The 19382-nt window shown below is 35.1% G+C and overlaps 2 protein-coding genes across 2 annotated transcripts in view; one reads left to right on the top strand and one right to left on the bottom strand.

Moving 5' to 3' along the window:
• LOC114311851 (mraW methylase family protein) overlaps positions 1–16452 on the bottom strand; it is a 38552-nt gene extending 22100 nt beyond the window's left edge. The window contains exon 1 of the mRNA XM_028258018.2: positions 15840–16452. Coding sequence (XP_028113819.2) covers positions 15840–16283 — 444 coding nt within the window. The 5' untranslated portion in view covers positions 16284–16452. The remainder of the gene's footprint in view (positions 1–15839) is intronic.
• Positions 16453–17402: 950 nt separating this feature from the next.
• LOC145802419 (uncharacterized) lies at positions 17403–18910 on the top strand. The gene is made up of 5 exons (XM_082895131.1): positions 17403–17859; positions 18021–18113; positions 18169–18222; positions 18349–18508; positions 18583–18910. The coding sequence occupies exons 1-5, from the start codon at positions 17403–17405 to the stop codon at positions 18908–18910; spliced, it is 1092 nt and encodes a 363-aa protein (XP_082751257.1).
• The last annotated feature ends 472 nt before the right edge of the window (positions 18911–19382 follow it).

Below are 19382 nucleotides of genomic sequence, written 5' to 3'. Positions count from 1 at the left end.
ATGTAAATATCGTATTTCCTTTCTAGTCTTAGGGATTAGAGTTCTATATAAGATGATGTACTCTTCGTATGATACACAATTGAATATACTTATTCATTCAGATATCTTACACCTTATTTCCTAGGTTTGGGGAGATGATCATCTACGATGCAGGGATGTCACCTTTTGCTAAAGATATTAGGAATGATAATGGTTGGAGATGGCCAACAGCCCAAACCTGGGAGCTGTTGAAGATTAAAAAATCAAAGCCCCAGTACAATCCTCTGTACAAAGGGACAACTCTGTCTGTGCTAGTTGGTTGAATGACGAGAGGTCAGATATTGAGGGCTGAGTGTATTGAGGATACATTCTTTATCATACAACTGCTTCTCTCTCTCATTTTTGCAGGAAATAGTAAGGAAATGTTTGTCACCATTTGAGGGTCAAGTGATATTAGCCCAATATATGTTGTGTGTCTTGTCTGAAGCAGTTACATGGCCAAGTCTATTGAGGGTTGAGTGCAGTGAGGGCATATATATTGAGGATTGAGTGAAGTGAGCATATATTTTTATCAATGCCATTCTGTTGTCTCTGCTGCACATCTTTCTTTGTTGATCTCTGCTGCCTACCTTTTGTGGGCTGTGCAAAGGGAGTTCGTTTTGTGTTGGTTTTTACTTCAGTGGTTCTCTCTCTCTTTAGTTCCTTCCCTTGCGGGTTGTGCAAGGTTTTGTTTATCTCAGATGTATATCTTGTTGGATTCCCATGCTGTTTGGTTCTCTTGTACCACACCTGTTTGGATATTTGTCTTTGTAGTTGCTGTTCAATTAGTCAACTAAACAAACAAGCAAGCACGGCTAAATTCAAAGAAGCAATGATATTTGGACATTGGCATGATTCCAAAGAGAAATTGATAGGAACCTTATATAATTATGTTTTTTGTGTTATTACAATCTTATTTTATAATTTTTTTATGTTTTTTTAGAGTTTTTAAGTTAGGGGTATTTTGATAATTTTCATATCTATTGACATAGACTGCAGGGGTCGCCCATGGGTTGTCTTGTGGGTCAAGTTATTTAATTAGTTTCTTATTTGGTCTTAAATAGGTTTTGGAGGTCAAAATATTAGTGGTTTCCTATTTTGGAGTCCTAATTGAAAAAAAGAAGTCTCCAAGTCTATATAAACTCATGTAATGCTTCTAATTCAATAGAATTGATATTTACAAAATTTTTAGAGCTTTTAAGCTTTTCTTATGAATTATGAGATGCAATCAAACCCTAGGTGTGATGCCTAAGGGATTCTAGGAGTAATTCCTACACCTATCTTATTCGAGTGATTCCTAGACCTATCTTCTTCCTCTCCCTCTTCCCCTCTCGTATTTTCTAAACTTTAACAGCGCCCAAAGCAATGTCAAAATCTCATATTTTCATGCTTAAACTCTTACCCATTTATTACCCTATACAAGCCCTACTCGTCCCCTATACTTGTTTCGCAACTTCAACCATAAAACCCGATTAAAATCAGTCTCAAGCTCACTGTTTTTTTTTTTTTTTTTTTTTTTTTTGAACATTATGTAAATAGAGCGGGACCCACAAGAAACCAACACCCAGGCAAGGGGAATGTTTTGGAAGGGGATGTTTTGCCTTCTGCAACAAGTACACACACAATACAAACTAATAGATGTTCCTACTCTTACCCATAAGTAAGATCTATTCATAGTTGGTGAGTCCCCCACAGCAGCACTTCACGCTTTTCATGAATGCAATGATGGATCCAAGAGGGGCATAAGGAGGTGAATGCAACCCCAAAAACCAAACCAAGCCAAATCAAGCCAATCCTTAAGTCCCATAATACTCCCCCAAAAAATTGAAGGAAAAAAAAGTCCATATTATATAGCAATTAGTAAGATAATTTAATATTATAGGGTTGGCACCCAAGGGTTCAACCCCCTCAAATTAACTACATGACAAAATTTAGTAGTAGTTTTGTAATCGAGCTTTATCAAATATTGCTTTATGCAGTGTTATTAAAGGCGATAGGCGCACCGAGACGACAAGGTCTCCTGGGGCCTAAGGCGCAAGCTTCATTGAAGTAAGGCGCACCTTGTATGTAAACAAATATATAATTTAATATATAAGCAAATAATTTAGAGTTCAACATAAGCAAAATGAAATGTTAAACATTTAAAAATATAAATACCAACAAATAATACTATTTTAACAGACAAACAAACAATATTCAAAATTTAACATAAAACGTGAATAAAAAGAGAGGGCAGAAGAAGAATAAGAAGAGGGGGGAAAATATAGATCAGTCTAAAGAATGATGAGAAAGAAAAGGAGACCGAAGAATAAGCATAAGAAGATGGAAGAAGAAGAAGGCAACGACATTATAGCCATGTGAAGAAAAAGATGGCAACATAGAGAAGAGAAGTAGAGAAGACAACAACATAGACAAGAAAAAGAGAAGAGAAGAGAATGAGACAGAAACATAAGAAGAGAAAAAGAAGAAGACAACATGAAGAAGAATTTTTGGAGCTGCCTGCCTGACTGGATGATGAAAGCATGCAGCAACAAAGTGTTCTTCAGAGACTAAGAATTAGGGCTAATTTTTCTTCTACCATTGATTCGGAGTTGAATGCCCAATGTATTGGCATGTGTAATAAGAGTTATATGCTATAGCTGCATCATATCAATGGTCAGATTTCAAACAAAACCAAGGTACTGTCGAATGTGTAAAAATGCATTAGAAAGGGACATGAAATGTGAGATTCTTCAAACTAGTGGATTAATGATAAATAATACAATGTCCAACTAAATTTAGTCACCATGAGAGATTTTAAGGTGTAGATAAGGAAAAGAGACGATAAATATAGTAAGGGTGTTCATGTCTTTTAGCATAAATATGCAAGGGTAATACCGTAAATTTAATTTTTCTAATACTCCCATTGAAAGACAAACACTGATAAGGGGATCAATGTAATTTCCAGAATGTGAGGAAGGAATCTATAATAAAGACAAATTCAAAATACCATTATATATAAGGGTATAAGGGTATAAGAGAAACCCTAAATTTCACCAAATTCACCCAATGTAGCAGCTCTCTCTCAGACATTTGGCTGCCATGGCGAACTTCTTTAGAAGAGGTATATCTCTATTTTCTAGATTCATACATACCTATTATTATTAGATTCATAAGAGTTAAATTGCTCCTTTTGAGTTATTAGATTTCCTTTCTCATTTAATTGATGTTTTGTGTAGTCATTTTGTTTTCTTTAATTAAGAGGATCACTTTGCTTATGGTTGTTGTTTTTGATCTCTTCATATATCTGTGCTGAAGAATTAATTAACTCATTTTGGTATGAGAACTTTAATTTTTAGAAGTTTTTATGAGTGAAAAAGGTCTTGATCGTTATGAAGCTTTTAACTGGTAATCCGAAGGATTTATCAACATACGTTGTTAGGTTTTAATATGAAAGTGTTGAACAAAAATATTTGCAACTTTAAATAGAAGGCTATGGTGTAAATAAAATCTTTAGTTTATTGGCCCTGTCATTGATTCTTTGTTTACTATGACTACAGTCCGCACTCCAAGAATGCATGGAATATTGAATTCTCTTCTTTACATGCAGCAGTTGCTTTCCCAAAATTGAACAGGGCAGCTGCTTAGTTCTTTTGTCTGTATTCATGAAAATTTTCTTTAGGCCTCCATAATCTCCTAGAATATTTGATGTCATTGAATACATGCAAATACTTTTTCATGTAATTTTATGGATGATTGCCTCCTGTGTAGTCTGTCTTTCTATCCACATGATTTTACCAGTCATTGCATCTTTGGATTTTGTATTTAATGCAGAGTGTACACTCCATGTGGGTGGGAACCTCATGTTACCTGGTGAAGGTACCTGTTGTAGTTGCTATTTTTAGAGTAGCTATGCTATTCGATTGTCCTCTTTTCTCGATTATGTGTGTGATTACATGTCAGTTTGGATTTCGAGTTTTTAATAATTTTGATGATAGTGGCATGTTAGTATGTTGTATAATGTGATGATAAAGAGTAGAAATGTCGTAGAAAAGTAGCTACTTGTATTTGTTCTTTACTGTTTATCACTTCTTAAGCAGTATGCATGAGCTTGTGGTGTTCTGCTTGCATAAGTCCCTTCTGTCTTCATTTGCTTGCACGTAGTGCCTTCCGTATATGCTTTGTTAACAAGGCAAAATACATGTCATTTCTGTTGTTGTGTTATTGTAATGGTGTTGACTTTTGAGTGCCATTGCAATTCAAAAATCATGTTTTTCCATGTGAAACTATGTCATAGAATAAAAAAATGAAAAATTTGCTTTATTAATCTTGTTATTGGAATTGTTTTAGTTTTCAAATATCACTTAGATTACTTTTTAAGTAAAACAATTAATCTGTCTTATTAAAATAGTTCTAAAATTTGCTTTATTAATCTATCTTCAGTTGAGTTTAACTCTGAAATTATTTTACTCAAAAAGTAATCTAAGTGATATTTGAAAACTAAAACAATTCCAATAATAAGATTAATAAAGCAAATTTTTCATTTTTTCATTCTATAACACAGCTTCACATGGAAAAACATGATTTTTGAATTGCAAGGGCCCTCGAAAGTCAACACCATTACAATAACACTAGAGCAGAAATGGCATGTATTTTGCCTTGTTAACAAAGCATATACAAAAGGCACTACATGCAAGCAAATGAAGACAGAAGGGACTTATGCAAGCAGAACACCACAAGCTCATGCATACTGCTTAAGAAGTATAAACAGTATAAAGAACAAACACAAATAACTACTTTTCTACAACATTTCTACTCTCTATCATCAAATTATACAACATACAAACATGCCACTATCATCAAAATTATTAAAAACTCGAAATCCAAACTGACATGTAATCACATACACATAACCGAGAAAAGAGGACAATCCAATAACATAGCTAGTCTAAAAATAGCAACTACAATAGGTACCTTCACCAGGTAACAAAAGATTCCCACCCACACGGAGTGTACACTGTGCATTAAATACAAAATCCAAAGAAGCAATGCCTGGTAAAATCATGTGCATAGAAAGACAGACTACACAGGAGGCAATCATCCATAAAATTACACGAAAAAGTATTTACATGTATTCAATGACATCAAATATTCGAGGTCTAACAAAAATTTTCATGAATACAAACAAAAGAACTAAGCAACTGCCCTGTTCAATTTTGGGAAAGCAGTTGCTGCATGTAAAGAAGACAATTCAACATTCCATACATAAGTGCGGACTGTAGTCGTAGTCTACAAAGAATCAATGACAGGCCAATAAACTAAAAATTTTATATACGCCACAACCTTTTATTTAAAGTTGCAAACATTTCTGTTCAATACTCTTATATTAAAACCTAACAACCTATGTTGATAAACCCTTCGGATTACGAGTTAAAAGCTTCATAATGATCAAGAACTTTTTCACTCATAAAAACTTCTGAAAATTAAACTTCTCATGCCAAAACGAGTTAATTAATTCTTCAGCACAGATATATGAAGAGATCAAAAACAACGACCATAAACAAAGTGATCCTCTTAATTAAAGAAAAACAAAATGATGACACAAAACATCAACTAAATGAGAAAGGAAATCTAATAACTCAAAATGAGCAATTTAACTCTAATGAATCTAATAATAACAGATATGTATGAATCTAAAAAACAGAGATATGTATGAATCTAGAAGTTCGCCCTGGCAACCAAATGTCTGAGAGAGAGAGCTGCGACGGCGGGTGAATTTGGTGAAATTTAGGGTTTCACTTATACCCTTACACCCTTATACATAATTCCAAAACTCACAAATTCAAAAAGTTAATGATAGAAGCCAAAATATAACCATTTGAATTTTAAACTACTCCTATGAGAGTAAGTTGACACAAATCACTCCCCTAGAGCAAGAAATACAGCAAATATGGCCTATATAATTGAAATCCTAGACACTGTCTTTGTCAACTGACAAGACAACTCACACCGCTCGAGGATGATTCCACAGATAGACGACGGTGACAATTTCAAACAAATTAGGGCAAGGTAAAAAAAATAAAATAAATTACACTCATCTCATCTCATTTGAGATTTAATAAAAAAATAGAGTAGTTAATTTTAGGAGGTGGATTCTCTCCTGTCCTTAATCCGGTTTGGAGGGCACTGTTCAGATTCATGGAGCTTATCACGGATCATATTTCGATGATTCGAATCATTTATTTTGTTGGACTTTTAGTGTATATTAATCATAAAAATAAAATAAAAAATTAAGTCGATTTGATAATCGTAACTTATTCAATTTATTACATTTGTCACCAAAAAAATCAATAGTCTATTTTTAAAAACACAATTGTCGTCTACTTTTTTGTTGACAAACGTAGCAAATTGAATATGTTATGATTATAGGATTGACCTTTTTTTTTTATTATTGATATACATACAATTATATAAGTGATCTACTCAACTCTCTATTTGGAATACATATAAACATAAAAATAAATATAATAAGATAAAATATAATATAATATAATATAAAATAAAGTATAAATTAAGAGTACAAAATATGCACTATAACAGCTACATCAAGAACTTTACACCCAAGTTGAATGTGAAGTAAATGAGCCCTCACTCTTTTTGTAGGTAACCTTGGGAGTATTCTAGAACACTTGTTAAGAATGATTTTATAGGCAACTTTGGGAGTATTCTAGAACACTTACTAAATATGGCATGTAGAAGTTTCATGCAGCCTTTTATAAGCTTACAAAAACTCTCCAGAATCTATTTTAAAACTTTGTATACACTTTTTTGAATTCTCTACAATATTCTCATATTTTCTTGAGCTTCTAAGAAGCTCTAGATTCTTCAATTAGCCTCCATTCTTCTAATTCTCCTCTAATGGAGACTTTGTGTGATTTTTAGAATGGTTGAGATTTAATTTTATAAAAATTGAAGGTACAATAGTAAAAAGTTGAAGATACAACAGTTATACAAAAAATCACTCAAGAAGATCTTAACTTGTCTGTATAAGGGATTCATTATGGCTTTCATCGTTTTCCTAATTCAAAAGATTAAGATTTATAAGAGGGGATAACTTGAGGCTCGGAATCAAGTGGGCCCAATCGGAGTCCAGTCAAAAAGTCCAAAACCAATGGGCCTGGAGAATTTATCGCCAAATGAACCCAAGCAAATCTCATCAGAATGGGTCCAAAAGAAAGTCAACCAACCGGGCCAGAGATGCCCAACAAGATTATATCTCTAAGAAAAGCCCAACAAGCCTTATCCAAGGAGACCTGGAGCATATGGGCATCCAAGAGAATTAACCATTGCTTTTAGAAGAAATGAAACCCTCGAAGGAGACCCATCTCTATCTCAAAAGGGCTCGAATCCACAAACCTAGAGATTTATTGAGCTCGAACTCGAAAGGGTTCTAAGAAAACCTAGAGATCCGAAGCATTTGGCTTCGAACAGATTCAGACACAATCTAGAAAAGATAAATTCACTCTTCAATTAAACTAGCCTATACTTAGGTCTAGGTGGCATGACCTGGGGGTCCATGAGACTTGGCAATATTTGCGGCATGGCATTCTCTGCGGCATGGCATTCTCTTGAACTACCCCTACCCTTCTGCAACAAGGTGTCCTCTTGGCTACCCCTGACCCTTTAAGATGATTAGGAATCAGTGGTTAGGTGTGACTTGGGAGAAGCGTTCGTTAAGGAGTTACCTATATAAAGCACTCACCCATAGCTTTCAAAATAGAATGAGAATTCACTTAGAGAACTCTTCATAATTCTTAGTTCTTCAGAAGGTGAAGTGGGAGATCCATGGGAGCTATGCCATTATTCTCTCTCTAACATCTTTGCTTTCTTCTTCACCCAATCTTTTATCCTCCATTATCTCCATCTCTTGAGTTCTTATATGGCCATCATTGAAGAATCTAAGCCTCACTTTTTATTTCTAGAGAATTCTTGAGTTTTTCGACGATCTTCAAGTTTTCCAATGAGCCTTCGAGTTTTTCGACGACTTTCTCGAACCCCCACATACAATATTACATTTAGATTTAAATTTTTTAAAAAGAGATTGGTCCAAAGTTTGGCGTCGGTGGTGGCAGAGTTGGGAAACAGTGATAGGAACGACGTTGACAACGACAGCAAGTTTCATGCAAATCATGCTTAATTCGATGCAAATCTTGCTTTTCCAAACCACATCTTGAGTAGATCGGTAATTTTCCCTAGATCATAGCTATTTTTTAGCAGCTTTGTTTTTTTGTTGTTTTTGTTGTTTGTAATTCTTGTTAGGTTTGACCCTATAGGGTCTTATTGATTTTCTTTTCTTGATTTATTTGTTGTTTGCTTTTATTTTAATACAATTACTTTATATGTTCTTAAATAATAATAATAATTATAAAAAAAAAAAAGTTCTCAAAAAATAAATAAATAAATAAATAAAACCTAAAATAATTCCCAATTAGACAGTGGTTTTATGCAACAATTTCATTTTGTGCCAATACGACTCCATGACCATAGTTTTTATTACCCCAAAAAAATAAAATATTCAACTTTCCATGCATAATGGTTACATGTAATGAAAAAAGGAGGACTTTCCTTTGATCCTTTTTTGGGTGAACAAGTCATACTTTCCTTTGATCCATGCTCTACATGAAAGGTAAATGTTGCATGTTGAAACATAAGAGGTCGAAAGTAAAATTAGCCAGAATGTTAATTTGTCCAAAAAGACAAACAGATATTCCTCCAATTTGTTGGATGAAATGGAAGGTATGTACAAATAAAGAAGAATAAGATAGATTGTAATTTAGTATGAATCTCCTAAAAATCTAGATCACCTTGATATCGTGTCATGCCACTTATATTATACATGATATTAGAAGCATTCATGTAAGTTGTAGCTTCGTCCGTACTGGTGCAGAACCAGTGAACAAATGGCATGAAAAATGAAGTTAACTTAACCATGGATTTTTCTTCCTAATCCACAAGATACTCAAACACAAGAGAAAAATAATTTGCTTGTCTAGCAATTTGGTATCTATTAGGTTTTTGTTCTTGGCAATCTCGTTTGACAAAACTCCTTTCAGTTGTAAGTGAGGCTATAAGTTTTTAGATGCGAATCCAACCCAAATTGTGCCTGATCTTAATCCTATTTTGTTTGCCACTTCGCTGACTATGTTGGTGATCGAGCTGCCCCGGTCAGCTCGCGAGGGTCCAAGGGGTAGCGCCCCATGGTGAGGCCGAGGCAGCGCCTAGGCGAGGTCAAGGGGCAGCACCCCCGAAGCAAAAATCAAAATTACAGTCGAAGTTGTTTGACCGCTCGAGCAGCCAATTATGCGCTCAAGCGGAGATGCAATCCTTTTAGAAGTTTTACTCGCCTGCAAGAGTGCTGGGAGTTGTATTTTTACGCACAAACAGCTTGCTCGAGCGTAGACCCTCGTTCTAAAACACACATTTTAGTCAATCCGCTCGAGCGTTGTTCTTCGATGGATTCCGTGAAATTCGAACCTGAAGCTTTGGTCAATTCTGGAGTGGCTCATCATCCTGGTTTCGACATTGGCGTTGTGGATTCAACGTTGGACAAGACAATTTTGAGATGAAGACGGTGGTGGAAGAGCATAGAGGGATCTGTTCAATTTGGGCGTGCATTCACTAGGTAATTGAGAGTACAATTGTGTAATTCTTTTTTGTTAGTAGATTGTTTTGTGGCTTTTGCCCGTGATTTTTTATCACAATTGGAGACGCTCTAATTGTTGTTTTTTCACGTTGAATCATTGTGTTGATTTGTCTTTGATTGTTTGATTGGGATTGTTATTTGCTGGTTAAAATTAATACATAATCACAAATAAACATCTTGGAGATTTTTAAATTTTTCAATATCGACTACCAAACATTACCAGTCATGTTCTATCAAAGACCATCTGTTTTCTGGGACAAGCTCTCTCTCTCTCTCTCTCTCTCTCTCTCTCTCTCTCCGTCTTTTTGAATAAGGTTTTTATTATTTTCTCATTTGATAGATTTGAATGTTGTACATTATCAATCTAATGCCAAGGTCAATGTTTCCCACCTGCTCACTTGATAGATTTGAATTTTTTTTTTTTTTTTAATTTTATGTGTAAAAAGTGTATTGTATTCAAAAAGAGGCACAAAGGGTGTCACTCATGTACAAAGCAAAAAAGCAAAACTTCTATGCATCAAACTAATCCAAATGCTTTGCAAAATCCAAAAAGTTAGTTCAAGGCTGAACTGAGCTTAACTCAAAGCAAAACTTTTTTTTTTCTATCAGGGCAAAAGTCAGTTGCTAGATTGGCTTATAGGGGGGGTTCAACTCCTTACCTCGCCTTTGCAAGCACCAAAGTGCTACCTCCCTGCCACTAGGCCACAAGGTCATGATCAATGGAAAACAAGCTTATTTAGCTACTTCTCAAAGGTGGAAAATGTTTTCCAGACAATCTCAAAAAACACCACCACTGAACGACCAGTGTACCACCACCCCACTAGCGCCATTACCGCCACACCAACATCACCACAACACATTAGTTTCAAGATTGCAACCAAAGAAAGGAAAATGTTTTTGGCCGAAACTAACCAAGCTTTGAAATGGGACCAAGTGAATAGAACCTCCTAGCTTGGCAATCTCCGTTAACTACTTTACAACTCTATAGAGTTGAGAATTTCATTTTGTATGCAGGGGAGATGAGGCAATAACGTACAATAATGGTCCTCGCAGGAAATTGTGGAAGCGAGTTGTCATGGAACACTGTAATATAATTGAGCAGAGCTTTTGGAAAGCACACCCATGCATCCTTGATGAAAAGCGGAAGATGCTATGAAGTATCTAGTCTAGTTTTTCCCATCTAACTTATGTAATTTCATTGCTCAAACCTTAATTGAAGTATAGTTGTAGTATTATGTAGTGTCCAAATTTTCATAAGTTCATAGTTTTGCTAACATAAACAACCTAACTAAGACCAATTTCTCTGATTAAGATTTGTATGGAAGCTTAGGGTACATATAGGAATAACATGGGCTAGTAATTTCTAGCTATTGTTCTGGACTTGTTTGCACTTATTTTTGCCAGATCCTATCGACAGGTGGTCCAGTCAATTGAGGACACGTGGCCAAGTTTAGAGTGTGTTGTTAGCATCAGAAGGCAAGAGACATTGACTAGAAGTTGATTATTGCATGTAGGTAAACTTGGATGGTAGAACAATTACTGATAGAGATCATAGACTTAGTGGGTGGCCTCCAAAAGGAAGCATGAACAAGGTGGGAGTCTTTCTCTATCGAGGGAAGATTAGAAAGACTTGTAGACACATGGCAACTTGAAAGGAAGACAGTTTGACAGATAGAAGTGAAGGTCTGGCGTGATTTGAAGGCTTGGAAGTGAGAGAGCAGTTACAACAGTTACACAGCAACAATTGCAGATTGATGAAATCATGGGCGTGTGGGAAAGAACTATAAACGCCAGAAGGTTTGCAAAGGAGAACATCAACAACAGTACAACAACTTAGTTTTTAGACTTAGAAGTAGTTCAAGCTATAACTTACGAGTAGTTTCTTGTAGTTTGTACTTTGTAATTAGGTGAACTATGGTGATTTCAATCTGGAATTACTTTTGTTTGTCTAATCTACTTTGTTACCATTAGTTGACATAAAAAAAAAAAAAGTCTGTTTTACTTGTTTACTTTGTTACCATCAGTTGATCCAAAAAAGTCCTCATTCTTTTGAGGCATTCAAATCAATAACACAGTTGTTTGATTGCTCCTATTTAATTGTTTAGTTTAAGATTATTGCTTCGTTGTTGTCGATCCAGACCTAGCATAATTTTTACTAACAAAACTGTAATTGATTGTTCTGAGGGAGCGAAACTTGTACACCCCAGAGAAGGACTAGGCCTGTAAGTTATACATCCACTATACCATAGTTTGATATGCACAATGCAATTCTCATCCCCCTTTTTTTAGTCATCTCTTCCTTTTTGTGGGGATGGTGGTGATTTTTGCTACTTTTTCTATATCTTTCTTAAATTATACAGAGGTTTGCTTGTGGTTGGGAAGGAAATGGACAATATTCATAGATAAATAAATGGACAAAATCTATTTTACCCCTAGTGGTATGGTCTAGGGGTATATTACTAACATGTCTTCCAAAAATAGCTAATTTTTTGTCATATGGTTTTGACTGAAGTGCCACCATGTTACATTTTTCACACAAACTAACAAAATGTGTCTTATGTGCTCATGATGCATGGAAACAAGCTTTTCCCTCAAAAGTGGTGTGATAAAAAGAATTGTCAAAAGTTGGAAAAAAGGAAGAACAAACCTTGGTGTCTTCTTTAACCAACATGGGCGGTGGGGAAACACTTGACCTTAGATTCGATACAAGAATATGTGGATGTGGGAGACAGGTAACAATAAAAGTGGTAAGATTTTGAAAAGACATCAAATGGAAAACTACATTACGTATGTCGTGAGAATAAAGGCTGTAATTTTTGGGCATGGTGTAATACAATTACCACAACATGGATGCCAAACGGAGAAGCTATTACTCCTGCAAATGAAGTTGTCGAGAAGCCAAGGCTTGTAAATAGTGATGACTATGATTATGACTTCTCAAGATCAAAGTTAATGACGAAAAAGAGAGTGATGGTAAGCTTTCTTGTTTCTTTCATGTTTTTGTTGGTTACACTGTTATGCTTAGTTATGAATTGAAGTGAACATTGGAACTACTGAATTAATTCAATAATGAAGTTTTAATTACAATATAAACTAAAGTACATTATATGATTAGTGAAATGTTCATTACATAAAAGTCTGAACGTCAAAAACAAAGTAGATCTACATTTAAATTAAGTTCTTTGGTTGACCACAAAAAAATATATAATACTTTCAAGCTCTCTTAACATGTATATTATGAGACATTATTATCATTTTTTTTTTTCTTGCAAAATTGGTTAGGATATTTATTCTACAGGCTCAACGTAAAATCTACTTTATAATAACTTTAGTTTAAAATTAAAATTACACTCTTAAAGTTTATTAAAAATACAAATTTTTCCATTTAATTTGAAAAATTGCAAATGCTCTCCCACCACTCCTCCTTCACCTTCTCCCATCCCACCACCACCACCCACCCAAACCTTCATCACAAATCATCTCTCCTCAACGATTGAAGCAACTGATTAGCACTTCTACCTAGTTGTTGTATTGTACCTCTCAAATACTAACCCTCTATCCCTAAATGAAAATCATATGAAATGATGAACATTTTTAAAATTTTCATCAGTTTTGTTTTTAAAAATACAAAAACCAAAATAATACCAAACAGACTTCCATAGTGATAAGTGCCAAAATACCTACATTGAGGTTCCTTAAACTACAGTAGTTAAATCTAATATCAATTATTATTTAATGATTTTAATAAGTTTGTGTATTGTGCACGTTATACGGGCCTTTGTGATGAAAACTATATTTTGATACTACTTTTCAGCCCATTCCAACCCTAATAGTCATGGGTAGGGGTGTGCGCGGTGCGGGTCGGTGCGGTTTGAGAGAAAAATAGAAACCGTATGGCGGGTGGCGGATTGATAAAAGTGTCACTAGAATTTGCCATTTTCCTTATCAAAAACCGGCGGTTCGGTTGGCAAATAATGGCGGATTTGCCTTGGCGGTTCGGGCGGATTGGCGGTTTATAAAAAATATAATTCAAATTACAAAACTTAAATCAAAGAGTAAAAAAAAGACGAGAGATATCGTGATGTTAAACATCTTGCGAAGCTTTTTTCTGATGCAGCAAGTGTAGCAACAACATGATAATATCAACGATTATGCCATCAGTTCATTACAAGCATCTGTGGAAGCTGCAATGATCAAATACAATAAATAAAATTTCCCTCGAGCAGTAATGTAATACTATATTCTAAGGTATAGAACAACAAGCAAACTTAAGTAAAAAAGAATTTTTAGAATCCTATAAAACATGATTTAATAGCGGTGCGGGTCGGTGCGGTTTGGAAGAAAAATAGAAACCGGCGGATTGATAAAAGTGTCACTAGAATTTGCCATTTTTCTTACCAAAAACCGGCGGTTCGATTGACAAATAATAACGAATTTGCCTTGGCGGTGCGGTTCGGTGCGGTTTTGGCGGTTTCGGCGGTTTCGACGGTATTATGCACACCCCTAGTCATGGGAATATAAAGGGATGACTTAGCCTTCTTAAAATAGGGTCTTATTCGAGAGATATCAAAAAGAGGCACAAGAGGCAAGAGAGACAATCCAAGGTTCCAAGGATGGAGTTCTCCATACCTAGGGCGTTCTTCACCTTCTTCATGGGCAACTAATCTTCTTCTTGAGAATTGAGATAAAATCCTAATCAAGTAACTTGTATTAAAGTATTGTGATTTTAGTTTTTCTTTGAATTTGGATAATCGCTATGTGATTGTTAAGGATCTTTTATTCAAGAAACGTTTTCTTCCGATTTATGTATTTGATTTTTGTGATCAATAATGCATGATCATACAACTGTTTTGCTTATTTGTATATACAAATCGTGAGATGAGTCATGCTTAGGGGAAATGAGTTGTGCTGCAATCATAGTTTATAAAAAAAAGCCCTCAAGACACAAGCCTTGGGCCTTACTACACCTTGGACCAATCGCGCACCTTATCAAAGTTGATTGGCTTGGAACACTACAAAGCGCAAACCTTGGGCCTGGATGGGACTTGGGCCTAGGCACATGCCTAAGCGCACACCTAGGCGCACCTTATCGAAGTCACTTGGCTTGGAACATTACAAGGCACAAATTTTGGGCCTGGATGGGACTTGGGCCTAGACACATGCCTAGGCGTGCCTTTAATAACACTGTATTTATGTCGAGCTATCTCCAATATATAAAAGACCCATTTTTAATTTCTTTTTTTTTTAATAAAATATTAAAAAATAGTCAATTAGTCCAACTCCTTAATAAAAATACTCAAGGTTAGCTTTGTACATAGACTTCTCTATTACTTTGAACTCCTCTCTTACTCAAAAATTCTAACGACTAGTGTACCTACACAAGTCTTGCTTTCTTTTCTCTCATTTTTTGTTTCTCTGTATTGAAGTTGTTGGCAATTGCTGCCTTGTTGGGGCGGGTTTAATTTTGCACCAGTTTTAACATTGCTATGGGTTTTTATTTTGCGAGTTCTTGGTTGCTACTCTTTTTCTATCAGTGTTACATATATATATATATATATATATATATATTCTTGTTTTTCTCCTTTTGTCAGACCATTCTTGTTTTTTGTCCTATTTGATAACATTTTAAAAAATGACTTCTTTATATTTGATTGTGCTTATTGAAATGATTTATAATGGATTATTTACACGAAGACCCCTTAAACTATTGAGAGGTATCGTTTTAACCCCTATACAAATAGGCCCCTAAATTAGTGAGAAGTATCATATGGCCCCCACGACAATTTAGTTTGAGCACAAATACCCAAATTCTGTACACACAAAAGAATGGTTGGTTTTGGCAGAAATCAAGAATCACTGTGCTACATGTACCAATTAGTATATCAACTAGTATTATGACATTATTATTGACCCTATTTATTATACAAATTACAAATACCCAAAACTTCTAAAATGACGGCACATCATCTCTTAATACATCAGTTACACTCATTGGTACTTATAGGGTTCATGCATAGCAGACACCCAACTCCAAATAAATTGACTGAGGGACTGAGTGAGTGACTAATAGTGAATCAATAAGGAAAGTAAATAGAAAATGAAGTGAAAGAAAGTAAATAGAAGTAGCAGTAGTACTGACAGCGGAGGAGTGTCCGGCGGCGCCAACGGTACAATCGACGAAGGACAAGAGGGGGACGGAGGCGAAGACGTCCAAGACTTCCCCCAGCATCACCGGGATATGGGTGGCACTGTCCCCGTAACGCATAAAAGTCTTCTCGTCAAACTCTTTTCCCGATCGCGTTCGCCTTTTCACCACCGCCTCTGCTGCTGTTGCTGCTGCTTTTTCCTTCATCTTTTGCTTTACTTTGTTCTTTTTATTGCGATTATTGCCAGTAGTAGCTGATAAATTGGTAGCATCGAGAAGAGAGTGGAGACGTGAAAATGGTGATTGTAGTAATAGTGGTTTACATAATGACGATGATGATGATGATGATGATGATACGAGATTGATGAGTGGGTACTGTAATAGGAGCTTTCTTGCTGTTACTGCAGCTCCCATGGTCGGTGTTATTCGAACGCGCATGTGTGTGTGTATGTATTTGTATTTCAAGATTGACCACAGAGGCCGCCGATTTTTGTAGCGTGCAAACCCTAGATAAGGGCCCAAATTTATGACACCAGTAATCGCACCTCAATTCCTAAGCTTTGAGTTTGAAGATTTGGATGCTCGGGACTCGGCGTGTGCGCGGTGTAGTGTAAAATTATAAATGAGTATGCTATATTAGATGTTGGACCTTCCAATTTTTAAATTTTTTTTATTATTATAATAATAATTTTAAATAAAATTATTAAAATTGGCATCATTACTTTTGAAACACCCATCTTATAATTAAATTTACACACTCACAATATCATGAATTAAGGTTTATGTGAACACCTACCTCCATCACCACTCATTCATCTTTCCCAAATCTCACCTTCAAAACTTACCTATTCTCAAAATCTTGAAAACCCTTTGGCAACAATATTCCGGTGTTAACGGTGGCAACCATTTGATTTTTCGGGATAACTATAATTCCATAAAACAAGAGGAGTACGACAATAAAAGTTCAAAGGAGATTCATAACTTTGATGTTGTTCTTAACTCCGAGGAGATTGGGTTTGTAAAGGTAAGTTTCTTGAAAAAAATGACAAAAATTATAAAATCTGTTCGTTATTTTTTCGAGACTAAACTCCTGAATCTTTGACCGAAATTCGGGAGCACAGGCTCGAACATTGTTTATTTGTTCGGGAATCGATAACCAAACATTTATTATTTGTTCGGAAGCATGTAACCAAACATTATTCATAGGTTCGGATTTATTTTACCGATCAAATTTTGAATTTAATTTCTATTGTTATTTATTTTAAGATGATGTCGAGTCAAATAAAAGCAGCAAAGTTGGCTAAGAATTCATAACAGATCATAGTAATGAATTTGTGACTCACGAGGTAATATATGAACATATTGAAAACTATATATGAATATTTTTCACATATATATTGTTAATGTGCATTAATTTATTTCTTTTTGTATATATTGGTAACAAAATCATTACTTTATTTTTACAATTTTAGATATTCAAGTCTCGAGATGAATTAATTCAGTGGGCACATGATGTTGGGAGGAAAAATGGTTTGGTTATTGTTGTGAAGAAATCAAATGCGGGTGGTACTCATCGTAAGAAACCAAGATCAACTCTTGCTTGTGAGAGGAGTGGATGTTATAGGGACATTAGGAAAAACACTAGACTTAAGGAAAAAAAAATTGAAGCTTACCGGTACTAAAAAATGTGACTGTCCTTTTATGTTAAAAGCTAAAAAATTAGATACAAACGATGATTGGGCATTGATCGTGATATATGGTGTGCATAATCATCCTGTCGCGATTTGTCTTGAAGGTCATTCTTATGCTGGAAGGTTATCATATGAGGAAACTTCTTTATTGGTTGATATGTCGAAGAGTATGGTACGACCAAATGAGCTATTAGTCATACTTAAACAACGCAATAGTGAAAATGTTTCCACAATGAAAACAATCTACAATGCACGTCAACGGCATAAAGTTGTTGAGAAGATTAGGAGATCTGAAAATGCAACTACTATTGGGTCAGTTAGCGGTGAACAAATACATAAAATGGCATAGGAACTGTAAAGATACTGAGACTGTTACCGATTTGTTCTTTGCACATCCAGTTAGTTTGGATTTGCTGCGTGCATTCCCACGTGTTACTAATGGATTGTACATATAAAACCAATTGTTATCGTTTGCCACTTTTAGAGATTGTAGGAGTAACATCCACTGAAAAGACTTTCTCTGTGGGTTTTGCATACCTCCAGTGTGAGAGGGAGGATAATTATGCATGGGCACTTGGTATTTTGCATTAGTTTGATGGATGAGAATAATCTTCCCAATGTTATTGTTTTAGACAGAGAATTGAGTCTAATAAATGCTATTGCAACAATATTTCCACAAGCTACAAGTTTGTTATGTAGATAACATATTAATAAAAATGTGTTGGCCAAATGCAAAAAATTGTTTGAGAATAAGGAGAAATGGGATATGTTTATAACAAGTTGGAATATGTTGGTTATGTCATCTTCTGAAGAAGTGTACATGCAACGACTCGTATTGCTACAAAATGAGTTCGCCTTTTATGCAGAGGCACTTCAATATGTCACATCTTCTTGGTTGGATACATATAAGGAGAGATTTGTAGCTACATGGACATATACATGTATGCACTTGGGGAATTCAACAACGAACAGGTAAATTCAATTATTTTCAGAAAAAAAAAATGTATATTTCCCTGTTTTACCATTGTAATGGTTTATATATATAGAGTAGAGAGTTCACATGCAAAGCTAAAGAGATATCTTGGATCAAATCAAGGGAGTTTTCAGTCAAATTGGTCAAGGATACACAATTTGCTTGAGTTGCAACACACTGACATCAAATCATCGTTTGAGAAGAGCAAGACAGTTGTGCAACATAATTTCAAGCCTGCTCAATTGAAAGATCTTCGTGGGAACGTGTCTATTGCAGCATTGGAAATGATATTAGTAGAGTCCAAACGAACATATTTTGTTGGCATTGACATTGTTACATGTGGTTGTATTGTTCGGCGTACACATGGATTACCATGTGCCCATTCCCACGTGTGTTACTAATGGATTGTACATATAAGACCAATCGATATCGTTTGCCACTTTTAGAGATTGTAGGAGTAACATCCACTAAAAAGACTTTCTCTGTGGGTTTTGCACACCTCCAGTATGAGAGGGAGGATAATTATGCATGGGCACTTGGTATTTTGCGTAGTTTGATGGATGAGAATAATTATGATGACCCCGTCACGTATAATATTTTATATTTGGTTAATTAAGGAGATTTGGGATTTTAATTAGTCGTTATCCTAATTTAATTTGGGATTTGTGAGAATTGTGGAATCTGATTCGTATATGATTCTATTGAAGATTTATTTTAAGGGTCCAAATGGCTTAAGGAAGCGAAACTAAGAAGTTGAATCAATTTAATTTTAATTATGGATCCATTTGGGAGTTAATTAAATATTCGATTCAGTTTAGTAAAATTGAGATTCAATTAATTAGGTCCGAATTGGAGTTAATTAAGTTAGTTAAA

Source organism: Camellia sinensis, chromosome 11, assembly GCF_055761805.1.
Source record: "Camellia sinensis isolate YWXY chromosome 11, ASM5576180v1, whole genome shotgun sequence".
NCBI classification, from domain to species: domain Eukaryota; kingdom Viridiplantae; phylum Streptophyta; class Magnoliopsida; order Ericales; family Theaceae; genus Camellia; species Camellia sinensis.
This window is presented reverse-complemented; position numbering and strand designations above follow the sequence as displayed.

Coding starts and splice junctions, on each gene's coding strand:
- LOC145802419 (XM_082895131.1), top strand. CDS start 17,403: ATGCGGGTGGTACTCATCGTAAGAAACCAAGATCAACTCTTGCTTGTG. Junction 18,114..18,168: donor TAATTATGCATGGGCACTTG/GTATTTTGCATT, acceptor TTATTGTTTTAG/ACAGAGAATTGAGTCTAATA. Junction 18,509..18,582: donor GGGAATTCAACAACGAACAG/GTAAATTCAATT, acceptor TTATATATATAG/AGTAGAGAGTTCACATGCAA.